At 72.2% G+C, this 20,582-nt stretch overlaps 4 protein-coding genes across 4 annotated transcripts; 1 reads left to right on the top strand and 3 right to left on the bottom strand.

The window, feature by feature from the left end:
* Positions 1–720: 720 nt before the first annotated feature.
* Positions 721–1,602, bottom strand: AURANDRAFT_29791 (hypothetical protein; the record flags this gene model as incomplete). Its single annotated transcript, XM_009040826.1, has 1 exon — positions 721–1,602. A coding segment is annotated over one exon (882 nt), but the record flags the coding sequence as incomplete, so codon positions are not given.
* A 3,079-nt stretch (positions 1,603–4,681) lies between these two features.
* AURANDRAFT_29718 (tubulin beta chain) lies at positions 4,682–6,025 on the bottom strand (the record flags this gene model as incomplete). Its single annotated transcript, XM_009040825.1, has 1 exon — positions 4,682–6,025. One exon carries the CDS (start codon positions 6,023–6,025, stop codon positions 4,682–4,684), a length of 1,344 nt encoding a protein of 447 aa, XP_009039073.1.
* A 498-nt stretch (positions 6,026–6,523) lies between these two features.
* On the top strand, positions 6,524–7,186 carry TPI2 (hypothetical protein; the record flags this gene model as incomplete). Its single annotated transcript, XM_009040942.1, has 1 exon — positions 6,524–7,186. One exon carries the CDS (start codon positions 6,524–6,526, stop codon positions 7,184–7,186), a length of 663 nt encoding a protein of 220 aa, XP_009039190.1.
* Positions 7,187–17,732: 10,546 nt separating this feature from the next.
* AURANDRAFT_29702 (hypothetical protein) lies at positions 17,733–18,842 on the bottom strand (the record flags this gene model as incomplete). The annotated part of the gene is made up of 1 exon (XM_009040824.1): positions 17,733–18,842. One exon carries the CDS (start codon positions 18,840–18,842, stop codon positions 17,733–17,735), a length of 1,110 nt encoding a protein of 369 aa, XP_009039072.1.
* Between the last annotated feature and the right edge of the window lie 1,740 nt (positions 18,843–20,582).

Genomic DNA, 20,582 nt, shown 5'->3' with positions numbered 1-20,582 from the left:
CGGCGGCGCGCCGTATTGGGGCGGCGGCTGCTGGCCGTATTGGGGCGGCGGCGCGCCGTACTGCTGGGGCGGCGGCGCGCCGTACTGGGGCGCGCCGTACTGGGGCGGCGGCGCGCCGTACTGCTGGGGCGGCGGCGCGCCGTACTGGGGCTGGCCGTACTGCGGCGGCGGCCGCGGCGCGCCGTAGGGCTGCTGGGGCTGCTGGTAGTGCTGCGGGGGCGGCGGCTGCTGGTAGTGCTGCGGGGGCGACTGCGCGTAGTGGGGCGGCTGGGGCGGCTGGTGGTAGGCCGGCTGGGCCTGCTGGGGCGCGCCGCCCCAGCCCGAGGGCGCCGCGGGCCGCGCCGCGACGGGCACCGGCGCGGGCATCGCGGGCCGCGCCGCGGGGAGCGGCACCTGGAACTGCATGCCCGGGCCGACGCCCTGGGGCACGATGACCTTGAGGCGCGCGCCGCTGGGCGCCTGGACGACGATCTGCATGCCCGGGTAGACGCCCCCCGGCACGGTCACGGCCATCATCTGCGGGCGCGCGACGGGCACGGCCGCGGCCGCGGGCTGCGCGTACTGGGGCACGTGCGCGGGGCTCGGCGGCGGCGTCGGCAGCTCGTCGTTCTCGGCGTCGTCCGCGGCCATGGGCGCGATCTCGACCTCGTCGGGCGTGTCCTCGGGGATCTCGATGGGCGCGTCCGGGTCCGCGAGCGCGTCCGGCAGCGACACCCAGGCCATGGCGACGCGCTTGTAGTTGCCGCTGCACTCGCTCTTGAGCGAGTCCTTGAGGTGCTTGCCGTACTTCTCGTGGTAGCGCTTCGCGATGGCGAGCACGTCGGCCTTGTCGTGGCCGCCGAGCACGCGGCAGACGACGCGGTCCGACGTGCCCAGGCCCTTGAAGGCCTCCTTGAGCCGCTTCGCGTAGTAGTCCGCCGGCGGCAGCAGCAGCGCGAGCATGCACTTCTTGAGGTTGCCGCTCATCTCGCGCTCGATGAGCGACTCGAGCGACTTGTTGTGCTTCTTCTCGTACGCGGACCGGACCGCGCGGTTCTGCTTCGGCGAGTTCTTCGCGAGGACCTGGATGAAGGCGTTCGTGTCCGTGCCCCAGCCCTTGGCGCCCGCGGCGAGCTGGTCCGCCTGGTTCGCGGCGAGCTTCTCGTCGGCCTTGCCGCACTCGTCGCGCTCGCCCTTCAAAAGCTCGAGCGCGAGCGTCTCGTTCGCGCCGTGCAGCTCGGAGCGGATGCGGTCCACGAGCGACTTGTCGTGGCGGCCCTCCCACTTGGCCTTGGCCGCGCGGACGCGCGCCTGGCTGTTGCCGACGAGGAACTCGATGAGCGCGACGCCGTCCGCGCCGAGGCCGTCCATGGCCGCGTCGAGCTGGCGCACGTCGCCGTCCTCGGGCGACGAGATGAGGTAGGTGAGGAAGAGCTTGTACCAGCCCGACGTCTCGGACCGGAGCCGGTTGAGCATGGGCTTGTCGCGCTGGTCGTAGTACGCGGCCGCGACGTCCTGGAGGTGCGGCTTCGACCGCGACGCGAGAAGCGCGATGAGCTTCCCGTCGGACGTGCCCCAGCCGTGGCAGCTGTTGTAGACCTCCTGGGCGTCGATGGTCGCCATCATCGCGCTCACGGAGTCGTTCTCCACGACGAGGTCGTCGAGCAGCTCGCCGAGGTCCGCGCACGTCTCCACGTCGACGGCGCACTTGGCCTCGAGGGGCTGCGCCGGGTCCTGGAGCGCCTGGATCCAGGCGAGGGACGCCTTCAAGAAGTTGCCGCTGATCTCCGACTTGAGCGCGTCGCGGAGCGTCCGCGTGTACTTGCGCTGGTACCTGGGCAGGAAAAGGGTGCGAAATTCCCAACTTCAAAGGCTCCTATCTCGGTCGTTTTCCGCTCGTTTCGGCTGATTTTTGGACGAGCGATCATCTCTCGGAGTGCTCTCGAAGCGTGGGTGCTATTTCCGAAACGCGCGCGCGCGGAACACTCACGTTGAAGCGACGTTGAATCACCCTTTTCCTGCCCTGGCTGGTACGCGGCCACCACCGCCGGCATCGACGGCCGCGAGTCGTGGTCGAGGCCGCCGAGGAGGCGCACGAGCACCTTCTCGTCCGTGCCCCAGCCCTTCATGGCCGTCTCCAGGCGCATGGCCAGGAACTCCTCGGGCGTCACCAACAGCGCGCAGAGCGCGAGGTGGAACTTCTTGCCGCACTTCGCCTCGAGCGCCTTCTTGAGCGACTTGCCGTACTTTTTTTCGTAGAGGTCGGCGCAGAGGGCCGCCTCCGCCGGCGGGCCCGCGAGCAGGTAGTCGACGACCTTGTCCTCCTTGAAGTCCTGCATCATGCCCTTGGCGCACTCCTTGTGGAGCAGCTCGACGTGCTTGTTCGCGCGCGCCTCGTCGGGCACGCCGTCCCAGATGCGCTTGCCCTTCAAGATCTCGAGGATGAGGTAGCGCAGGTGGCGGTAGGAGTGGCCGAGCTCCTTGTTGATGTAGTCGAAGAGGCCCCGGTCGCGCCGGCCCTCCCAGCACTTCTTGCCCGCCGCGAGCTGCTCCGGGCTCCTCGTGAGGCACAGCTCGATGAGCGCCTCCTCGTCGCAGCCCATGCCGTGGCAGGCCGCGTGGATGACGTCGGCGACGTAGTTCTCGGGCGTCGACAGCGCGTAGGACATCATGCGGCCGTAGTCGGACCCCGTGAACCAGCCCTTGGTCTCGCCCTTGACGTCCTTGGCCAGGTCCTTGTCGTACTTGGCGCGGTAGGCCACCTTCGTGCGCTCGAGGGACGCCTTCGTGCGCGTGCAGAGCGCGGCGATGAGCTTGCGGTCGTCGCAGCCGATGCCCGTGAGCCCCGGGTTCATCGCCTCGTACGAGCTCAGCGCGTCCGACTCCGCGATGCGCGTCTTGAGCATGGCGTTGATCTTCTGGAGCCGCGTGCAACACTCCTTGAGCACCGCCGGGTCGTCGAGCTCGCCCTTGGCCTCGACGATGCGGGCCACGGTCGTGTTCGCCAGGCGCGACGCCTCGTCGGCCATGATCTGCGGGGCGTCGGCGACGGGCGCCATGTGTTCGTTTTTCGGGGGCGGTCCTTCGCTGGTTCGGGGCGGTCGAGGGCGACGGCGAGGCGGGAGTTTGAGCGAACGCGCGTCGGACGGCGACGAGGAACGCTAAGAGAACGCTAAGAGAATGCCGCGGCGGAGATGCTTGGCTCCGCGAAGCCGCACTTTTCGATGCCCGGCGCGGCCGCGATCGCGAGCCTGTGTTGCCACAAAATTTGTTTGCAACACAGCTCGGTTGAGCTTGCCTCGCTCTCGGTCACGCTTGAAGGAGGATGGCACCTGGCCGTAAGTCGCCTTGAGCAATCGCAGACACCGCGCACCTGCTCCACCAACGTCCTCACTTGCATACGACACGATGGCCGAGCTGGAAAATGCAAGCGCCGCAGCCAAGAGCGTCGAATCGGCGACGACCGCCGCCACCGCAAGCGAGCCCGGCGACGACGGCACGCAACCAAAGAAAACGTCGTCCATCGTCTTCGCGACGCGGTTCCAGGGCCAGGAGCTCGTGCTCGACGGCCTCCAGTCGGACGCGAACGTCGGCGACCTCAAGGCGCTGCTCGAGGACGAGACGGCCGTGCCCGCGAAGCGCCAGAAGCTCATCGGCCTCTGCAAGGGGCGGTTGCCGAGCGACGAGCAGCCCCTGTCGTCCCTGGGCCTGCGCGGCGGGCCGCCCTTCCGCTTCACGCTCATGGGCACGCCCGACGACAAGCTCTTCGTCGACCCGTGCGACCGCGACGACCTGCCCGAGGTCGTCGACGATTTGGACGTCGACGCGGACTTCGAGCTCCTGTCGGCGCGGTGGCACCGGAGCCGGCGCAACGCGGCCCAGCTCGCCAAGTTCACGGCGTCGACGACCATCAACTGGATCGCGCCGCGGCGCCCGGGCAAGCACCTCCTCGTGCTCGACCTCGACCACACGCTCCTCGACTTCTCGCGGCGCGACGAGGCGCCGCTCGCGGCGGCGAAGCGGCCCCACCTCGACGCCTTCCTCCGGTCGTCCTACGAGCACTACGACCTCGTGATCTGGTCCCAGACGTCCTGGCGCTGGCTCGAGGTGAAGCTCACGGAGCTCGGGCTCCTCGCGTCGCCGCACTTCAAGATCTGCTTCGTGTTAGACAAGACGTCCATGTTCTCCATCATCTCGCGGAAGCGCGACGGCTCCGAGTTCAAGCACGCCGTCAAGCCCCTCCAGCTCATCTGGGCGAAGGAAGCCGCCTGGTCCGCGGCGAACACGGTCCACGTCGACGACCTCAGCCGCAACTTCGCGCTCAACCCCAAGAGCGGCCTCAAGTGCCGCGCGTACCACCGGTCCGCGCCCGACGCGGCGGGCGACGTCGAGCTGCCCCTGCTGGCGGCCTACCTCGCCCACGTCGCGACGGCCGCGGGCGGGCCGGGCGCGCACGACCACGGCGCCTGGCGCAAGCGCGCCGCGTCGCTCTGCTCGCGGGCGTCTTCGAATTCGTCGTCGTAAGTGCGGTTTTTGGGAGCATGTATCCCTGGAGACCTGGGGGTTCGCTGGCCGACACGGTAGTTTAGGCTGTTAACTTGGGGCGGGGAGCCTGGGGTGCAAAAAGGCCGCCCCGGAGGGCGGACGGGGACTTGGGACTTGCGCGCGTCGGCGGGGAACGCGGCTTCGCGGCGGCGGGGCTCTAGCCCATCATGTCGTCGCCCTCCTCGTCCTCGTCGAACTCGCCCTCCTCCTCGGCGGTCGCGTCCTGGTACTGCTGGTACTCGGAGACGAGGTCGTTCATGTTGGACTCGGCCTCCGTGAACTCCATCTCGTCCATGCCCTCGCCCGTGTACCAGTGGAGGAACGCCTTGCGGCGGAACATGGCCGTGAACTGCTCGGCCACGCGCTTCCACGTCTCCTGGATGGCCGTGGAGTTGCCGATGAACGTCGTCGACATCTTGAGGCCCTTGGGCGGGATGTCGCAGATCGCGGACTTGACGTTGTTCGGGATCCACTCGACGAAGTAGGACGAGTTCTTGTTGATGACGTTGAGCATCTGCTCGTCGACCTCCTTGGTCGACATGCGGCCGCGGAAGAGGCACGAGCACGTGAGGTAGCGGCCGTGGCGGGGGTCCGCGGCGCACATCATGTTCTTCGCGTCGAACTGCTGCTGCGTGAGCTCCGGCACCGTGAGGGCGCGGTACTGCTGGGAGCCGCGCGACGTGAGGGGCGCGAAGCCGACCATGAAGAAGTGGAGGCGGGGGAACGGGACCATGTTGACCGCGAGCTTGCGGAGGTCGCAGTTGAGCTGGCCGGGGAAGCGCAGGGAGCACGTCGTGCCGCAGAGGGCCGCCGCGATGAGGTGGTTGAGGTCGCCGTAGGTCGGCGTCGTGAGCTTGAGCGTGCGGAAGCAGATGTCGTAGAGGGCCTCGTTGTCGAGCGTGAAGCACTGGTCCGAGTTCTCGACGAGCTGGTGCACGGAGAGGGTCGCGTTGTAGGGCTCGACGACCGTGTCGGAGACCTTGGGCGAGGGGATCACCGAGTAGGTCGACATGACGCGGTCGGGGTACTCCTCGCGGATCTTGGAGATGAGGAGCGTGCCCATGCCCGCGCCCGTGCCGCCGCCCATGGAGTGCGTGAGCTGGAAGCCCTGGAGGCAGTCGCAGGACTCGGCCTCCTTGCGGACGACGTCGAGGACGGAGTCGATGAGCTCGGCGCCCTCCGTGTAGTGGCCCTTGGCCCAGTTGTTGCCCGCGCCCGTCTGGCCGAAGACGAAGTTGTCGGGGCGGAAGAGCTGGCCGAAGGGGCCCGCGCGGACGGAGTCCATGGTGCCGGGCTCGAGGTCCATGAGGATCGCGCGGGGCACGTAGCGGCCGCCCGTGGCCTCGTTGTAGTACACGTTGATGCGCTCGAGCTGGAGGTCCGAGTCGCCGTGGTACGTGCCCGTGGGGTCGACGCCGTGCTCGTCGGAGATGACCTCCCAGAACTTGGCGCCGATCTGGTTGCCGCACTGGCCTCCCTGGATGTGGACGATCTCGCGCATGGTGCTAGTGGTGTGTGTTTACGAGTAACGACGAGTGGATCGAGCGCTAGCTGAACTGAATGAATGGCCGCTGCGCCGGGCTGCGGATACGCGCGGGGCTGCGGGTTTGCATCGTCTAGTCGATAACGACGGCTCGCGTCGAGGCAAACATCGCGTCGCTGAAGGATCGAGCCGCTTGCACGCTGCCACCCGCGTCGTCACAGCAGCAGCCATGGCCCTCATGTCCAAGCTCGTCCTCGCCTCCGCCGTCGCGTCGACGGCGGCCTTCGCCCCGTCGTCGTCGGCGCGCGCGTCGACGGCGCTCGCCGCGCGCCAGCCCATCATCGCCGGCAACTGGTAGCCGCCGCCGCGTCAGCGAGCGCCGCGCGCGCCCCCCACCCATGCACGCCCCCCCGCAGGAAGCTGAACCCGCCGACCGTCGAGGACGCCAACGCGCTCGCCAAGGCCGTCGCGGAGCTCATGGGCGACGAGACCTGCGCCGTCGACGGCGACGGCGACATGTGCACCGAGGTCGTCGTCTTCCCGCCCTACCCGTTCCTCGGGTCCGTCGTCGAGGACCTGGCGGACGTGGGCATCGGCGTCGGCGCCCAGTCCGTCTTCGCCGAGGCCGAGTCCGGCGCCTTCACGGGCGCCGTGTCCACGGCCATGGTCGAGTCCATGGGCTGCGAGTACGTGCTCTGCGGCCACAGCGAGCGCCGCACGGTCTTCAAGGACGACGACGCGGCGGTGAACAAGAAGGTGCTCCGGGTCTACGAGGACGGCCTCAAGCCCGTGCTCTGCATCGGCGAGACCAAGGAGGAGTACGAGGCGGGCCTCTGCGAGGACGTGTGCAAGGTCCAGCTCGCCAAGGATCTGGCCGGCGTGTCCAAGGAGCAGGCCATGGACCTCGTCATCGCCTACGAGCCCGTCTGGGCCATCGGCACGGGCTTGGTGTGCCCGTCGGACGTCGCCCAGAGCGTCCACAAGACGGTCCGCGCGTTCCTCGCCGAGCTCTACGACCAGGCCGTGGCGGACGCCGTCCGCATCCAGTACGGCGGCTCCGTGACGCCCGAGTCCGTCGACGAGCTCATGTCCATGCCCGACATCGACGGCTGCCTCGTCGGCGGCGCGTCCCTCGTCGCCGAGAAGTTCGCCCGCATCTGCAACTACGTCCGCGCTTAGGAGCCCGCGGCGCGGACGGCCGCGCGGCGCCGCGCCCTCGCGGCGCGACGCGGTCGGATAATCGGACTGGTATCGCTCGAGGCGCGGTGTCTGCCTGCAGCTTCGCAGTGGCCCGGGAGCTCTCCGGATGTCTAAAAGCGCAGGTGTACTTCAACGTGAGCCTGAGCTCACGTTGAAGCGATTCCAGGAAGGCGCAGAATGGGCTGCCCGTAAAACTTAAGAGCCGAAGCGTAACTGTGCAACGCGGAGAGCACTTCCCCTAGAAACATTCGCGCCGCCGCTCGCGCGGGAAGCATGACCACCGCGCACGACGAGGACAAGCCGCACGCCGACGGCGACGGCGACGGCGACGAGTCGTCGTCGGTCATCACCCTGGCCGACGGCGACGGCGAGGAGTGCAGCACGCTCACCGCGTCGTGGACGGCGGGCCTGGGCCGCCTGCTGTCCCGCTTCCGCCGCGCCGAGGCCGCGTCGCGCGGCGGCGGCGGCGGCGGCGACGGCGACGGCGCCGACGAGACGGCCTCGGAGCGCGAGGCGGAGGACCTGCGCGCCGCGCTCGCCGAGAGCCGGCGCGAGAACGGCCGGCTGCAGGCGCAGAACAAGCTGCTCGCCGCGCGCCTCGCCGCCGTGGAGAAGACGCTGCGCGACGAGCGCGACGCCGCGCGGCCCGAGCGCGAGGAGATCATCAAGAGCAACGACTCGCTGCGCCAGGTCGCCATGTCCGCGACGGAGCGGTCCGAGATGGCGGAGCGGCGCGCCCGCTACATGCGGCGGCACGTCACGGAGCAGCTCGTCGCGCGGCCGCGGAGCCGCTCCCGGCGCCCGCGGTCCGCGGCGGAGCGGCGCCGGGACACGCGCGCGCTGGAGGAGCGCGTCCGCGCGCTCGAGTCGCGGCTCCACAGCGCGGACGACGAGACGCGCACCGTGCTCTGGCGCAAGGGCTTCAGCTAACTTGATTCCGGCCCACTTAAGCTAGCGTCCTCGAGCGCGAGCGCCGGCGGCCGCGGCGCTCGCGTCGACGGGCGGCGCCGCGCTCGCGTCGCCTCCGTCGTGCGCGCCGCGCGCCGTCGTCGCTCCCGTCGAAAGCGCGCGCCTCCTCGCGTCTCTTAGGCTGGGTCCTTCTTGACGGCGACCTTCTTCTTCCGTTTGACGCACGTTTCGCAGATTCGGATCGCGCAGCCGTGGGCGTCCTTGACGCAGATGATCTTCGCCTGCGACGCGGGCGTGTGACTGTCGCGGGCGCGCGGCGCCGCCCAACTGACCGACGCGCGGAGACAGACGCGGGACCGCGCGGAGGAAAGGAGGAGCTGCTGGTGACAGTAAAAGCAGAGCGTGTGGTCCGCAGCCCGCGTGTCGTGGTTCGTCTGCCCCTTGGCCGCGCCCATGGTGCCAGCGTGCCCCCAGCGACGCCGGACGCCCCGCGACGACGCTGCCGGCACTCTCCGGCGGCCACCTCCCTGAGCAAGACGCGCTGTGGGTTCAACGAAAGAGGCAAGTTGGGGCGCGCTAAAAGATGGCAGCCATGACTGATCCTCCGCAGCCATGATCTCCGCAATGATTCCTCGACGAGGAGCCCTCGCGGCGTTCCTCGCGCTCGGGCAAGCAACACCGTCGAGCGGTGCGCGCCTGCAAAGCTCCTGCGCGTCGACGCCGCTGCACCAGCGCCTGGGCAGCGCGCTGCGAGAGCAGCGGACCAACGTCGCCTTCCTGCGGCACGCGAACACGGGCAAAGCTGCGAGCGACATGGATCGACAGCTGACGCAGCTCGGCCGCGAGCAGGCGCGCGAGTCCGGCGCGGCGTTCGGACGCGAGCTCCTGCCGCTCGCGCCGACGGCGCTCAGCTCGCCCGCGCCGCGCTGCAACGAGACGCTCCGGCTGTTCCTCGACGCGGCCGGCGCGGCGCCCGAGGTGAGGTTCGTCGCGGAGCTCTACGACGGCACGATCCAGCCGGGCGGCTCCGCGGCGTTCGCCGAGCTCGGCTACGCGCCCCTGCGAGAATACCACGCCGCGGGCCATCGCGAGACGTTCGAAGCGTACGCGGCCTCCGCGGCGGAGGCGATCGAAGCGGCCGTCCGCGAAAGCCGCGACGACACGCTCCTCGTCTGCGCGCACGCGGTCTACATCCCGTCCGCCGCGTTGTTCGTCGCGGAGGCCCTCGGCGCGTCGCGAGCCGGCGTCGGCGCCATCCTCGACTGCAACACGCAGGAGGCCGAGGGCTACCTCATCACCCACGCGGGCGACGTCTCCCTCCTCACGCGCGAAAGGCCTTAAAAGATCTTGCGCCGCCGGGGAAAGACCGGCGGCGCCTCCCGCGACGGCGACGGCGACGGCGGCGCCTCCCGCGACGGCGGCGGCGACGGCGGCGCCTCCCGCGACGGCGCCGGCTCTGGCGGCTCCCGCTCCTCGAGCCAGCCGCGGAACGCCGCATCCCAGGGGCCGTCGCCGTCGCCGCCGCGGGCGTCGCGGAGCGCGTCGGGCACGCCGAGCGCGCGCGCGGCGGCGGCGCAGACGTCGGGCTGGGCCCGCCGGACCGCGCCGAGCCTCAGCAGGAGCACGGCCAGCGGCGCGCGCTGCTCGCCGGCCTCCTCGGCGTCGAGGTCGCCGCGGGTCCTCGGCCGGAGCAGGCGCCGCAGCGCGCGCGCGCGCCGCGGCGCGCCCGCGGCGTCGTCGCGGCGGCAGAGCGCCTCGACGGCGCGCGCCGCGCCCGCGACCGCCGCGTCGGCGGCGGCGGCGGCGAGCACGGCCGCCGCCGCGTCGCGCATGTCCGCGTGGACCGCGGCGGCGAGCGCGGCGTCGTAGCGCAGCGCGCCGTCCTGCGCGTCGAGGAAGGCGAGCGCGCGCGCCTCGGTCCAGTCCCGGGGCCCCGACCCGCCCTTCGGGAACGACACGTCGCCGAAGAGGCCCGGGCTCGTCGCGTGGGCCGCGGCGGGCAGCGCCGCGGCGTCGTCGTCCGACGACGACGCCTCGTCCTCGTCCGCGACGGCGTCCCACGATGCGGCGACGCGGGCCTGGAGCACGAGGCTCGCGACGGCCGCGCGCTCCGGCGACGGCGGCGCGCTGGCTGCGTCGAGCCAGCGCTCGAGGCCGTCGACGAGGGCCCGCGTGACGGGCCCCGCGCGGAGCGCCGCGGCCGCGAGCGCCGCCGCGGCGCGCGCGCCGTCGCCGGCCTCGTCCGCGAGCGCCTCGAGAGCGTCTTCGACGCTCGTCGGCCGCGCCGCCCCGACGGCGAACACCTCGGCGACGTACCCGTCGTCGTCGTCGTGGCGGCCGCCGTCGTCGCCGTCGCCGTCGTCCCAGAGCGTCCAGGGCTGGTCGGGCTCGCTCGCGCGCCGCGGCCGCGCCGCCGACGCGCGCCGCCGCCGCGCGTCCGCCGCGCGCGCGGCGACGAGCGACGGCCGCTTCGCCGGCGGCGGCGCCGGCGTCGGCTTCGGCGCCGCCGGGGCCCGGTGCACGGCGCAGGGCAGGACCGCGCGCCGCTCCCGGAGCGAGCCGCGCCGCGCGCGCTCCGCGATGGCGGCGAGCGCGGCCGGGTCGTCGTCCGGCGGCGGCGTCGCGGGGCCCGCGTGCGCGCGCCGGGGCCGGGCGGGCGTCGCCGCGCCGTCGGACGCCTCGTCCTCGCTGAAGGCGCCGTCGAACTTGGACGTCATCGGTGGCAGCGACCGGCTCCGCTGCGGCGTCGCCGGCGCGCGGAAGCGCTCGGCCGCGGGCTCCTGCGCCGCGGGCGGCTCGTCGGGCGCCTCGGGCGGCGGCGGCCGCGGCGGCGGGGGCTCGAGCGCGACGACCGTGGCCGCCGCGGCCGCGCGGCGCGCGCGGCGCCGCCGCCGCGCGGCGCGCCGCGGGTCCTCGTCGTCGCGCGACGCCGTCGACTCCGCCGTCGCGTCGTCGTCGGCCGTCGCCGTCGACGCCGTCGTCGCCGTCGCGAGCTCGGCGTCGACGTCCACGTACTCGGCCTCGTCGCCGCCGTCGTCCGAGAAGCCGTCGCCGTCGCCGTCGCCGTCGTCGGCCGCCGCCGCCGCGCGCGGGTCGACGAAGGTCGTCGCGAGCGGTGGCGGCGGCGGCGCGCGCGGCGCCCGGGGGCGCTGCGCTTTTTCGCAGTCGCAGATGGCGTCGACGACGACGTCCCAGAGCGCGTCATCACTCGCTTCACACAGAACCTCGTGCGTCGCCGCGGCGAGCGGATCCGTCGGCGCGGCCTTGCGCGGCGGCGGCGCCTCGAAGGCGCGATCGAAGAGCTCGCGCTCCGCGACCGACGGCTGCTCGACGGCCGTCAACGAGCCCATCTCTCACGCCAATTGCATCTACCTCTGCACAACCATCGGCACTCGGCGCCTGGACAGCTCGCCTCGCCTCGACGCGCGCCTCGGACCCGTACGCGCGACGCGTCATCGGCTGGGCGCGCGCGCGTCGAGCCCGCGCGGCGCACACGCGTCATCTACGTCGAAGGCGTGCTTATGTACAGGCCAAAGGCGGCGGGCGCGCGGCGCGACCGTAGTCGCGGGGCCTCAGCAGATGTCCGGGCGGCGGAAGTTGAAGTCGCCGAGGGCGCCCGGGCTCGAGTGGCGGAGGTGGCAGGACAGGGAGTAGTTCGTCGTCTCCGCGCGCTTGAGCGCGTCGGCCTGGTCCTCGGCCTTCTTCGAGAGGCGGTCGATGTCGTCGGCCTGCGACTTCAGGCGCTGCGCCTGGATGGCGACGGCGCGCTTGAGCACGGCGTTCTCGCGCTCGAGGCGGCCGACCTTCTCGTCGTCCTTGGGCGCGGACCGCGCGATGACAAAGGCCTCGAAGGCCCGGAGCGCGCGCGCGGCCCGCGCGCGCGCGTCGTCGACGCCCGTCGACTTGGCCATCTCCGTCACGAAGGCGCCGATCCAGTCGTCGGGCGTCTGGGGCGACGCGGCGGCCTCGGCCTCGGGCGCCGGCGGCGGCGGCGGCGGCGGGCTCGCCGCGGCCGAGACGTGCGCGGCGAGCTGGAGCGAGCTCAGCTGCGCGATCGCCGCGTCGACGTCGTGCGCGCAGGCGTCGAGGACGTCGCGGACCGTCGCGTCGTCGACCATGGGGAAGAGGCTCCGGAGCTTGAAGAGCGCGTTGTCAAAATCGTGCGAGTTCCTCAGCCGCTTGTGCGACGGCGAGCCGAGGTCGTAGAGCGGGTCGGGCGACTCGTAGTAGGAACGCTTGCGACTCGAGGTCGGCGTGGGGCAGACAGCGGCCATAAATTAGACGCCCCCGATCACCATGAACTGGCGAATCGAGAGTCGGGGGGCCACCTGCGCGGGTCGGCGCGTTCGACGCGGGCTCCGCGCCGCTTCGGGGAGGGCCGGCGTCCCGCGCGCGCGGAAGCGACCCCCGGGGGGGACGCGGCGCACGCCCCAGCCCGCGGGGGGCTGGGGCGCGCGCGCGCGCCGGGGCGGTTTCGACGAAGGTTCTGCTCCGCTTCGGCGCCCGGGCGACGTTCCGCGCGCGCGAAAAAAAGCCGGGGCGGGCGCGGGGCCCGGGGCGTCGGGCCCCGCGGGGGCTGGGGGGCGCGCGCCGCCCCGGGGCGAGGTTACAGACGCGGTGCGCGCACGACTACTGTCTGGGTTCGTCGATGGCGACGCGCGACTCGGGTTCAGCGTAGCCGCGGGCAGCGTGCGCACCCCGAGGCGCGCCCGCGGGCGCGCGCGGCGCGCCGGCGCCCGCGCGGCGCCCTGCGCGGCGCCCGGCCGCACAGTGCGCCGGCCGCCGCCGGACCCCGGGAGGCTCGCCGGAGGACTCGCCGGCGCAGCGGACGACGTCCGGCGAAGACTCCGACGCCGTCGCCCTGTGCCACCGTGACCCACCCGCCCGCGCCGCCATAGCGGCGTTGTTGAGCCTGAGATCCCCGTTCGAAGTTAAAAGCACATCCCGTGCCGAGGCTACAAGTTCGCTATCCTCAGGTCCATCATGGCGTGCTCCGCGGCCGCGATCGCCCGAGTCATCTCCCCGGACTCGTCGCCGAGGCCGAGGCGCATGTCCGTCATGACGTGGTTGTTCGCGTAGATGAACGTGACGTCGGGAAGCGCCGCGTCGACGTTCGCGTTCTCGACGGGGTGGAGTCCGAAGCAGCCGCAGCCGAGCACGACGGAGACGACGTCGACGCCCCGCGCGGCGCAGTCGCCGACGAATTCGAGGAGGTGGCGCTCGGCGTTCCTGTGCGCGAGCCGCGTGCCGACGCGGGACCGGGACTTGGTGTTGGCCATGCCGAGGGCCTGGTCGCCCCTGCTGAGGTGGCGGTCGTCGTCGATGGTGACGCAGTCGCAATCGGCGTGGCGGTCCGCGCAGCGGAGGCGCACGGACATGGCGACGTCGTCGTGCGTCACCGTCTTGAGCGACAGCGCGATCCATATCTGCTCGCGCATGGGCACGAGGGAGATCTCCACGCTCGCGACGCCCCAGCCCGGCAGCGACAGCCACTCGGCCGGCGGCCGCGACGAGTCGCGGCGCGGCGGGCGGCGGAACGGCCGCCTCGGGGCCCAGAACAGGGACGCCTCGGACTTGGCCATCGTGTCCTCGAAGCGCTGCTCCTCGAGGCGCGCGTAGGACTTGAGGGACAGGTACTCGGCCTGCAGCAGCGCGACGTTCTCGCTGCCGGGGCCGCGGAACTTCACGCCCGATTGGACGTGGTCGACGACGTGGCCGAGGTACTCGCAGGTGTCGGCGGCCTTGTCCGGGTATAAAAAGGCGCCCTTGTAGTCCGGGAAGGACGCCAGCTGGCGCTTCAGGAGGCGGTGCTCGGACTGGATGGCCTTGAGCGCGTAGGTGTCGTCGAAGCGCCGCGCCTCGCGCGCGTAGGACAGCGCGACGGCGACGGTCATGTCCGCCATGTCCTTGGACGACGGACACAACGAGCAGGGCTGCTTCGCCGCGGGGGCGACGCCCAGGGCCGCCTCGGCCTCGCGCCGCAGCACGATGGAGATGTTCGTCGCCGCGATGGCGGCGATGCGCCGCGCGCGCCACTCGCACTCCTCGTCGCCGTCGCTCCGCGCGCGCTCGACGGCGCCGTGGGCCGCGCTCACGGCGAACAAATAGTGATTGAGCGCGTCCTCGTGGCGGCCCTCGCCCAGCGCCGCCGTCCCCTCGGTCCGGCGGTGCTCCGCGTCGTCGGAGAGCACGCGCGTCGCGGGACCCTTTTCCCCCGTGACCAGCGACGTGAGCGTCTCGCGCGCGCCAGCCGCGACGTGCTCCGCCCGGTCCTTGCACGCGGCGCGATGGCCGAGGCACTTCCAGTCCGCCGTCTGGCAGCGCACGGAGCAGTACTGGCGCGAGTTGCACCGCGCGCAGGCCTTGTAGACCAGCGCGTCCTCGTTGAGCCCGCAGACGACGCAGCCGACGTGGTGCCGGACGCCGCCCTTGTGCATCTGCGCGAACTTGACGGTGTCGCCGCGCCGCTTGAGCTTGCCCTTGACCTCGAGGCCGAAGTTCTCGAGGAACTCGACGCTCACGCCCTCGTCGGTCACGGCGCCCGGCGGCGGCGGCGCGTGCGGGTCCAGCGGCGCGCCCGGCGGCGCCGGCGGCGCCTCCGCCTTCTTCTTCTGCTTCTTCTTGCCGCTCTGCCGCGGCATGATGCGCGTCGACGCCGATCGCGCTCCCAGCAGCTGAGAGCATGCAACACTTCATTGTTGCAAAGCAACTTGAAGATACGCTTTACGCCCCCTTGGCGAACATGCCGTGGGCGCCCGTGGCCTTGGCCGCGGACTTGCGGATGGCGCGGAAGACGGACTTGCGCTTCTCCTGGAGGAGCTTCGGCGCGACGAGGAGGAAGAGGAACGCGACGAGCCGCGTCTTCGAGTAGTCGAAGTCGAGGAACGCGCCCACGAAGAGGCCGTCGTGCCCCCGCGCCTCGCCGGCGCCGTCGATCTCGAGCACCGTGTTCCGGTCCGCGTCGAGCACGGCCGACCGGCCCATGTCCGCGTAGCCGAGCCTCGTCCCCTTCGCCGAGTCGAGCGCGACCGTCGAATCGTCGCCCGCGGTCACCGCGACCTTGCCCAGGAGCACGCCCTTGGCGTCCGTCGCGACGCCGAGGGCCGCGTCGATGCTGCCCAGCAGCGCCCCCTTGGCGTCCTTGACCGTGGACCCGTCGGCGGCGACGTAGCCCCGATAGACGCCGTCGCGGTCGACGACGACGAGAAACGCGTCGTCGGGCGGCGCGTAGATGTTCTTCGCCGCGAGCTTGAATTTTTTCGTCGTCTTCTTGGGCGCCCGGGCCGGCCCGCGCGTCGCCTCCTGGCTGGCGAAGAGCGCCTCGCGGTCCTCGCCCTCGACGAACGTCGCCACGAGCGGCCGCGGCGCGTTCGCGATGAGCTCGATGAGCTCGGCGATGGTCGACGCGTCCGGGTCGACGACCATGGCGCCGTTGACGGCCACGAGCTCGTCGCCGGGTTTGACCACATCAAAGGCCTCGGAGTCGCGCTTCGTCTCGTCGACGACGACGAAGCGGCGGCCGACGTCGCCGTAGCGCGCGAGCGCGATGTTCACGCCGAGCGACGCCTCGCGGAACGTCGCCTCCGCGACGAGGGCCCGCGCCCGCATGGACGCGACGTGCTCGACGAGCGCCTGGCGGAGCGCCGCGCGCCGCGCCTTCGCGTCCGTGTCGGGCCGCAGGCTCTGTAAAAGGCGAAACGTCTCCCGATCGAGCGCGTCGTAGCCCCGGTTGTGGCGCGTCGTCGCGTCGTTCGTGTCCGTCTCGTAGAACGCGCCCACGGCCGTCGCGTGCCGCGGCGCGTCGGCGGCGGGCAAAGCCTTCCGCGGCGCGCGCGACGGCGGCGCGTCGTCCGGAGGTGCCGCCGGCTCCGGCGGCTCGCGCGTCGCGGCCTCCGACGCCGGCGACGGCGCCGCCGCGCTCGCCGGCGACGGCGCCTCCTCCGCGCTCGTCGCCGCCTCCCGCGCCGGCGCCGCCGCGGGGACCGGCGCCGCCGCGGGGACCGCCGCCGCGTCGGGCGCGTCGTCGTCGCTCCACTCGGCGTCGTCGTCGTCGTCGTCGTCGTCGTCGTCGTCGCGGCCCGCGAGGGCCCCGCGCATCGACGCGGCCTTGTCGAGGAGCGACTTGCGCGCGGCGGCCGCGGCCTCCTTGGGCGCGGCCTCCTTGGCGCAGTGGGCGTGGACGACCTCGGCGACGGCCGTCGCCACGACCCAGCGGCACAGGATCTCGTGGACGGCGGCGACGTCCGCCCCGGCGACGGTCGCGGCCGGCGCGAGCCACTCGAGCAGCTCGTCCGCGCGGCTCTCGTCGCCGCTCCAGAGGTCGTCGAAGGCCTCGAACTTGGAGAACTGGGCCAGCGTCGGCGACGCGGCCGCGAACTTGGGGCGGTCCGCCGTCTCGACGCACTCCGCGAGGTCCTCTTTGGACCCGAAGACGTCCAGAAGCACGGACGCGGCCCAGCGCCGGAGCGGCGGGATGACGTCCGCCGCGAACGACGCCGCGATCATGGGGTCGAGGCAGCCCATGGCCTCCTTCACGTAGGCGACCTCGTCGCCCTCGGCCCAGCCGCGGATCCACTTGGCCGCCGCGGCGCGCTCCGCCGGCGTGGCGCCGTCCCAGGTCGCCCAGGAGGACCGCGCCTCGCCGGGGTCCTTGAACTCCTTGAGCCAGGGCAGCGCGTCCTCCACGAGCATGGTCTCCAAGCGCCGCGGCGCGGCGTCGAGGGCTGCCATGTCGACGTCGATTGGCGGGCAGCGCCGGCAACATTGGTTTTGTGAACCTTTGTTGACCCTCTCTCGGCGCCTGCACCGACTGCTGCTGCGTCAGGCGTCGCGACGTCGCGTCGCTGCCATCGCTGCCGAAAGCGACGCGCTGTTATACGCATCGCTGCAAACCCAGCGCTGCTGCCGAAAAAATCGCGCTCCTCCTGCGCCTCATCGTCGCGCAGCGCGCCGCCGCGGCCATGTCGCACGCCGGCGCGTCGCCGCACTGGGAGCGCATGTGGAAGGGCGGCCTGCCGAAAGGCGCGGCCTTCGACTGCGGCGAGGCGAGCCCGAGCCTCGTCTCCGAGCTCCGGAGCGTGCCGGCGCCGAAGCCCGGCGCGCGCGCGCTCGTGCCCGGCTGCGGCCGCGCGTACGACGCTCTGGCGCTCGCGCGGCACGGCTTCGACGCCGTCGTCGCCGTGGACCTGTCGCCGTCCGCCGTCGCCGCGGCGAAGGCCGAGCTCGCGTCCACGGGCGACGCCGCCGCGTCGAAGGTCGAACTCGTCTGCGCCGACTTCTTCGCGCTCGACGAGAAAACGCCCTACGATTTGGTGTGGGACGCGACGTTCCTGTGCGCGCTTTCACCGTCCGTGCGCGCGAAGTGGGCGGCGAAGCACCGCGCGCTGCTCGCGCCCGGCGGATCGCTGATCACCTGCGTGTTCCCCATCTGCGACAAAGCGGGCGGCCCGCCCTACGCCATGTCCAAGCCGCTCGTCGCGGGCCTCCTCGAGCCCGCGGGCTTCGCCAAGGTGCGCGAGCGCGACTGCGGGCCCGGCGACAAGCACACGGCCGGCGGCGCGTCGCTCGGCGGGCCCGGGACGGCCGTCGTCGCGTGGACCAAGTAACGTTTTACCCGCTAGACGCCCTTGATGACCTGGATGACGTCCTCGTCGGCGAGGACGTGGTCCTTGCCGACCTTCTGGGGCTGGTGCCTCACGGAGGAGCCCCAGACCCAGGCGTATTTGAAGAGGGGCATGATGGCCTTGTGGATGCGGTTGCAGAACTGCTCCACCGTCGGGTTCGACGCGTGGAGCACGACGGGCTCGTCGTAGTCGGGCACCTGGCCCTTGGGCTTGGTGTAGACGCGCATCATGTTGCACTGCTGCCAGATGTTCTCCATGAGGTCGTCGATGTTCCAGTTGTCGCGCGACGAGATGGGCACGTAGTTGGGCAGCTCGTCGATGATGTCGAGCTCCTCGATGGTGATCGAGTCGATCTTGTTCATGACGTAGAGGCAGGGGATGTAGGTGCGCTTGCCGTCGCAGGCGTCGATGAACTGGTCCATGCTGATGTCCTCGCGGACCGTCACGGACGCGCACATGATGCGGTACTCCTTCATGATCCGCGTCGCGACCTCCGTGTTCATGCCCTGGGTCTGCGGGCAGAGCCACTGGAACTCGACGCCGCCGTTGTCCTTCTTGCGGATCGTCACGCGCGGCGGCTCCTCGTTGAGGCGGATGCCGAAGTTGTGCAGCTCGCGCTCGATGAGGAACTTGTGCGTGACGGGCTTGCCGGCGTCGAGCACGATCATGATGAGGTCGCAGGTCCGCGCGGCGGAGATGACCTGGCGGCCGCGGCCCTTGCCCGTCGCCGCGCCCTCGATGATGCCCGGCAGGTCCAGCACCTGGATCCGCGCGCCGCGGTACTTCATCGTACCCGGGATCGCGGTGAGCGTCGTGAACTCGTACGCCGCGGCCTCGGACTTGGTGCCCGTGAGCGTCGTCAGCAGCGTCGACTTGCCCACGGAGGGGAAGCCCACGAGGCCCACGCGCGTGTCGCCGACCTTCTTGACGTCGAAGCCCTCGCCGCCGCCGCCGCCGCCCTTGCCGCCCTGCGTCTCGAGCTCTCGCCGCAGCTTCGCGAGCTTGGCCTTGATGAGGCCGAGGTGCGTCTCCGTCGCTTTGTTCTTCTGCGTGCGCGCGTACTCCGCCTCGAGCTCCTTGATCTTGTCCTCCGTCGTCGACATGGTTGCGATTGAAAGCCAACCACAAACAAGCAGTGTTGCGCTGGTCGCCGCGGAGGCGCAGGTGGGAGCTGCGAGCCCAGCTCGCCGCCTGAAGAGCTCGAAGTTGACGCCGGATGCAGGCCAACACCGCTTTATTTACCGGGGGGCTGCCCTCGGATCGAGCTCCACCCTTGTCACAGCCCCCGCCGTTCTCCTGCGCCCCTCGCCATGTCCCAGCGCTCCTACATCCTCACCGACTCCAACGGCGCGCGCGTCGGCACCGTGCGCCGCACCTACGGCAGCGTGAGCATCTCCGCCGGCGACGGCGTCACGGTCGAGGTGCGCGAGCGCGGCGGCATGCGCATCGCCGCCGGCGCCGTGGCCGTGGGGCCGGGCGCCGCCGCGTCGGCCGGCGCGGCCGTGGCCTTCGGCGGCGCGGCGTCGGCCTTCGGCGGCGCGGCGTCGGCCTTCGGCGGCGCGGCGTCGGCCTTCGGCGCCGCGGCCATCGTCACGCCGACGGGGCCGACGCGCGAGGCCGCGCCGACGCGCGAGGCCGCGCCGACGCGCGAGGCCGCGCCGCCGCCGCGCGCGCCGACGCCCGCGCCCGGCCGCGGCGTGACCATGCGCGTCCCCGGGGGCCTCGCGTCCATGCGCCGCGTCGACTCCTTCGACTCGGACTACGCGTCCGACGCCGCGGAGTACGCGAGCGACGGCTACGACACCGACGGCCTCCCGAAGCACGTCCGCCGCAGCCGCAGCCGCAGCCGCTCGCGGTCGCCGAGCGCGCCGCGCCCGTCCCTCGTCGACGGCCTCGAGACGCAGATCGGCCGCTACTCGGGCGACCGCGGCCAGTTCCCCGCGGACCACCTCGCGCGCTACGCCCACGCGCACCGCCGCCTCCGCCGCGGCGCCCCGCTCCGCCGCCCCCGCCTCTGAGCGCGCCCCCACGCGCCCGACTCCCGACGCGCGACGCTAATGACGGAGTCGAAGAACGAGGGGTTAGGAGGGACGGCGGCCTAGGCTTCGAAGTCGTCGCGGTCGTCGACGACGCGCGGCTCGTCGCGCTTCGAGCGCGCGCCGTAGAGGGTCCAGTCGTCGCGCTCCTCCGGGGGCACGAGGCTCAGGCGGAGGCGGTCCCGGGCGATGTCGACGGACTTGACCCAGCACTTGTCGATGACCTGGCCCGCCTTCTCCAGGCGCAGGCGCGGCACGCGCGCGGCGCCGACCTTGGTCCGCGGCAGCAGGCCGATGTCGGCGACGTGCAGGTAGGCGGGCACGGCCGCGCCGACGTCCACGAACGCCGCGTGCTCCGTGACGCGCGCGACCTCGACGTTCTCGAGGAGCTGGTCCACCGCGAAGGCCTTGACGGGCGCGCGGCCCGCGGCGTCCTCGGGCGCCTCCACCTGCAACAGGCTCAGCGACAGGACGCGCTTCGCCGCGTCGGCGCCCTTGACGCAGCAGTCGACCTCGTCGCCGACGCGCAGCGCGTCGCGCGCGTCGCCGACGAACGACGAGTCGGACATGTCGCGGCAGTGGACGAAGCCGTCGACCTCGGACCCGATGCTCACCCAGGCGCCGTGGGGCTTGAGGGACCGCACGACGCCGGGGAACCACGCGCCCGTCGTCGCGTTCTCGAGCGCCGCCTCGGCGACGGGCGGCAGGTACGCGGGCTTGGCCTGGCTCCGCTTGAACGCGCGCTGCGCGTCGAGGAGCTTGCGGCGCGCGTCGCCCTTCTTGTCCATGGGCGAGAACCGCTCCCGC

This window comes from Aureococcus anophagefferens, assembly GCF_000186865.1.
Source record: "Aureococcus anophagefferens unplaced genomic scaffold AURANscaffold_17, whole genome shotgun sequence".
Taxonomy (NCBI): Eukaryota; class Pelagophyceae; order Pelagomonadales; family Pelagomonadaceae; genus Aureococcus; species Aureococcus anophagefferens.
Note: the sequence above shows the minus strand (reverse complement) of the source record. Positions and strands in the feature narration are given on the sequence as shown.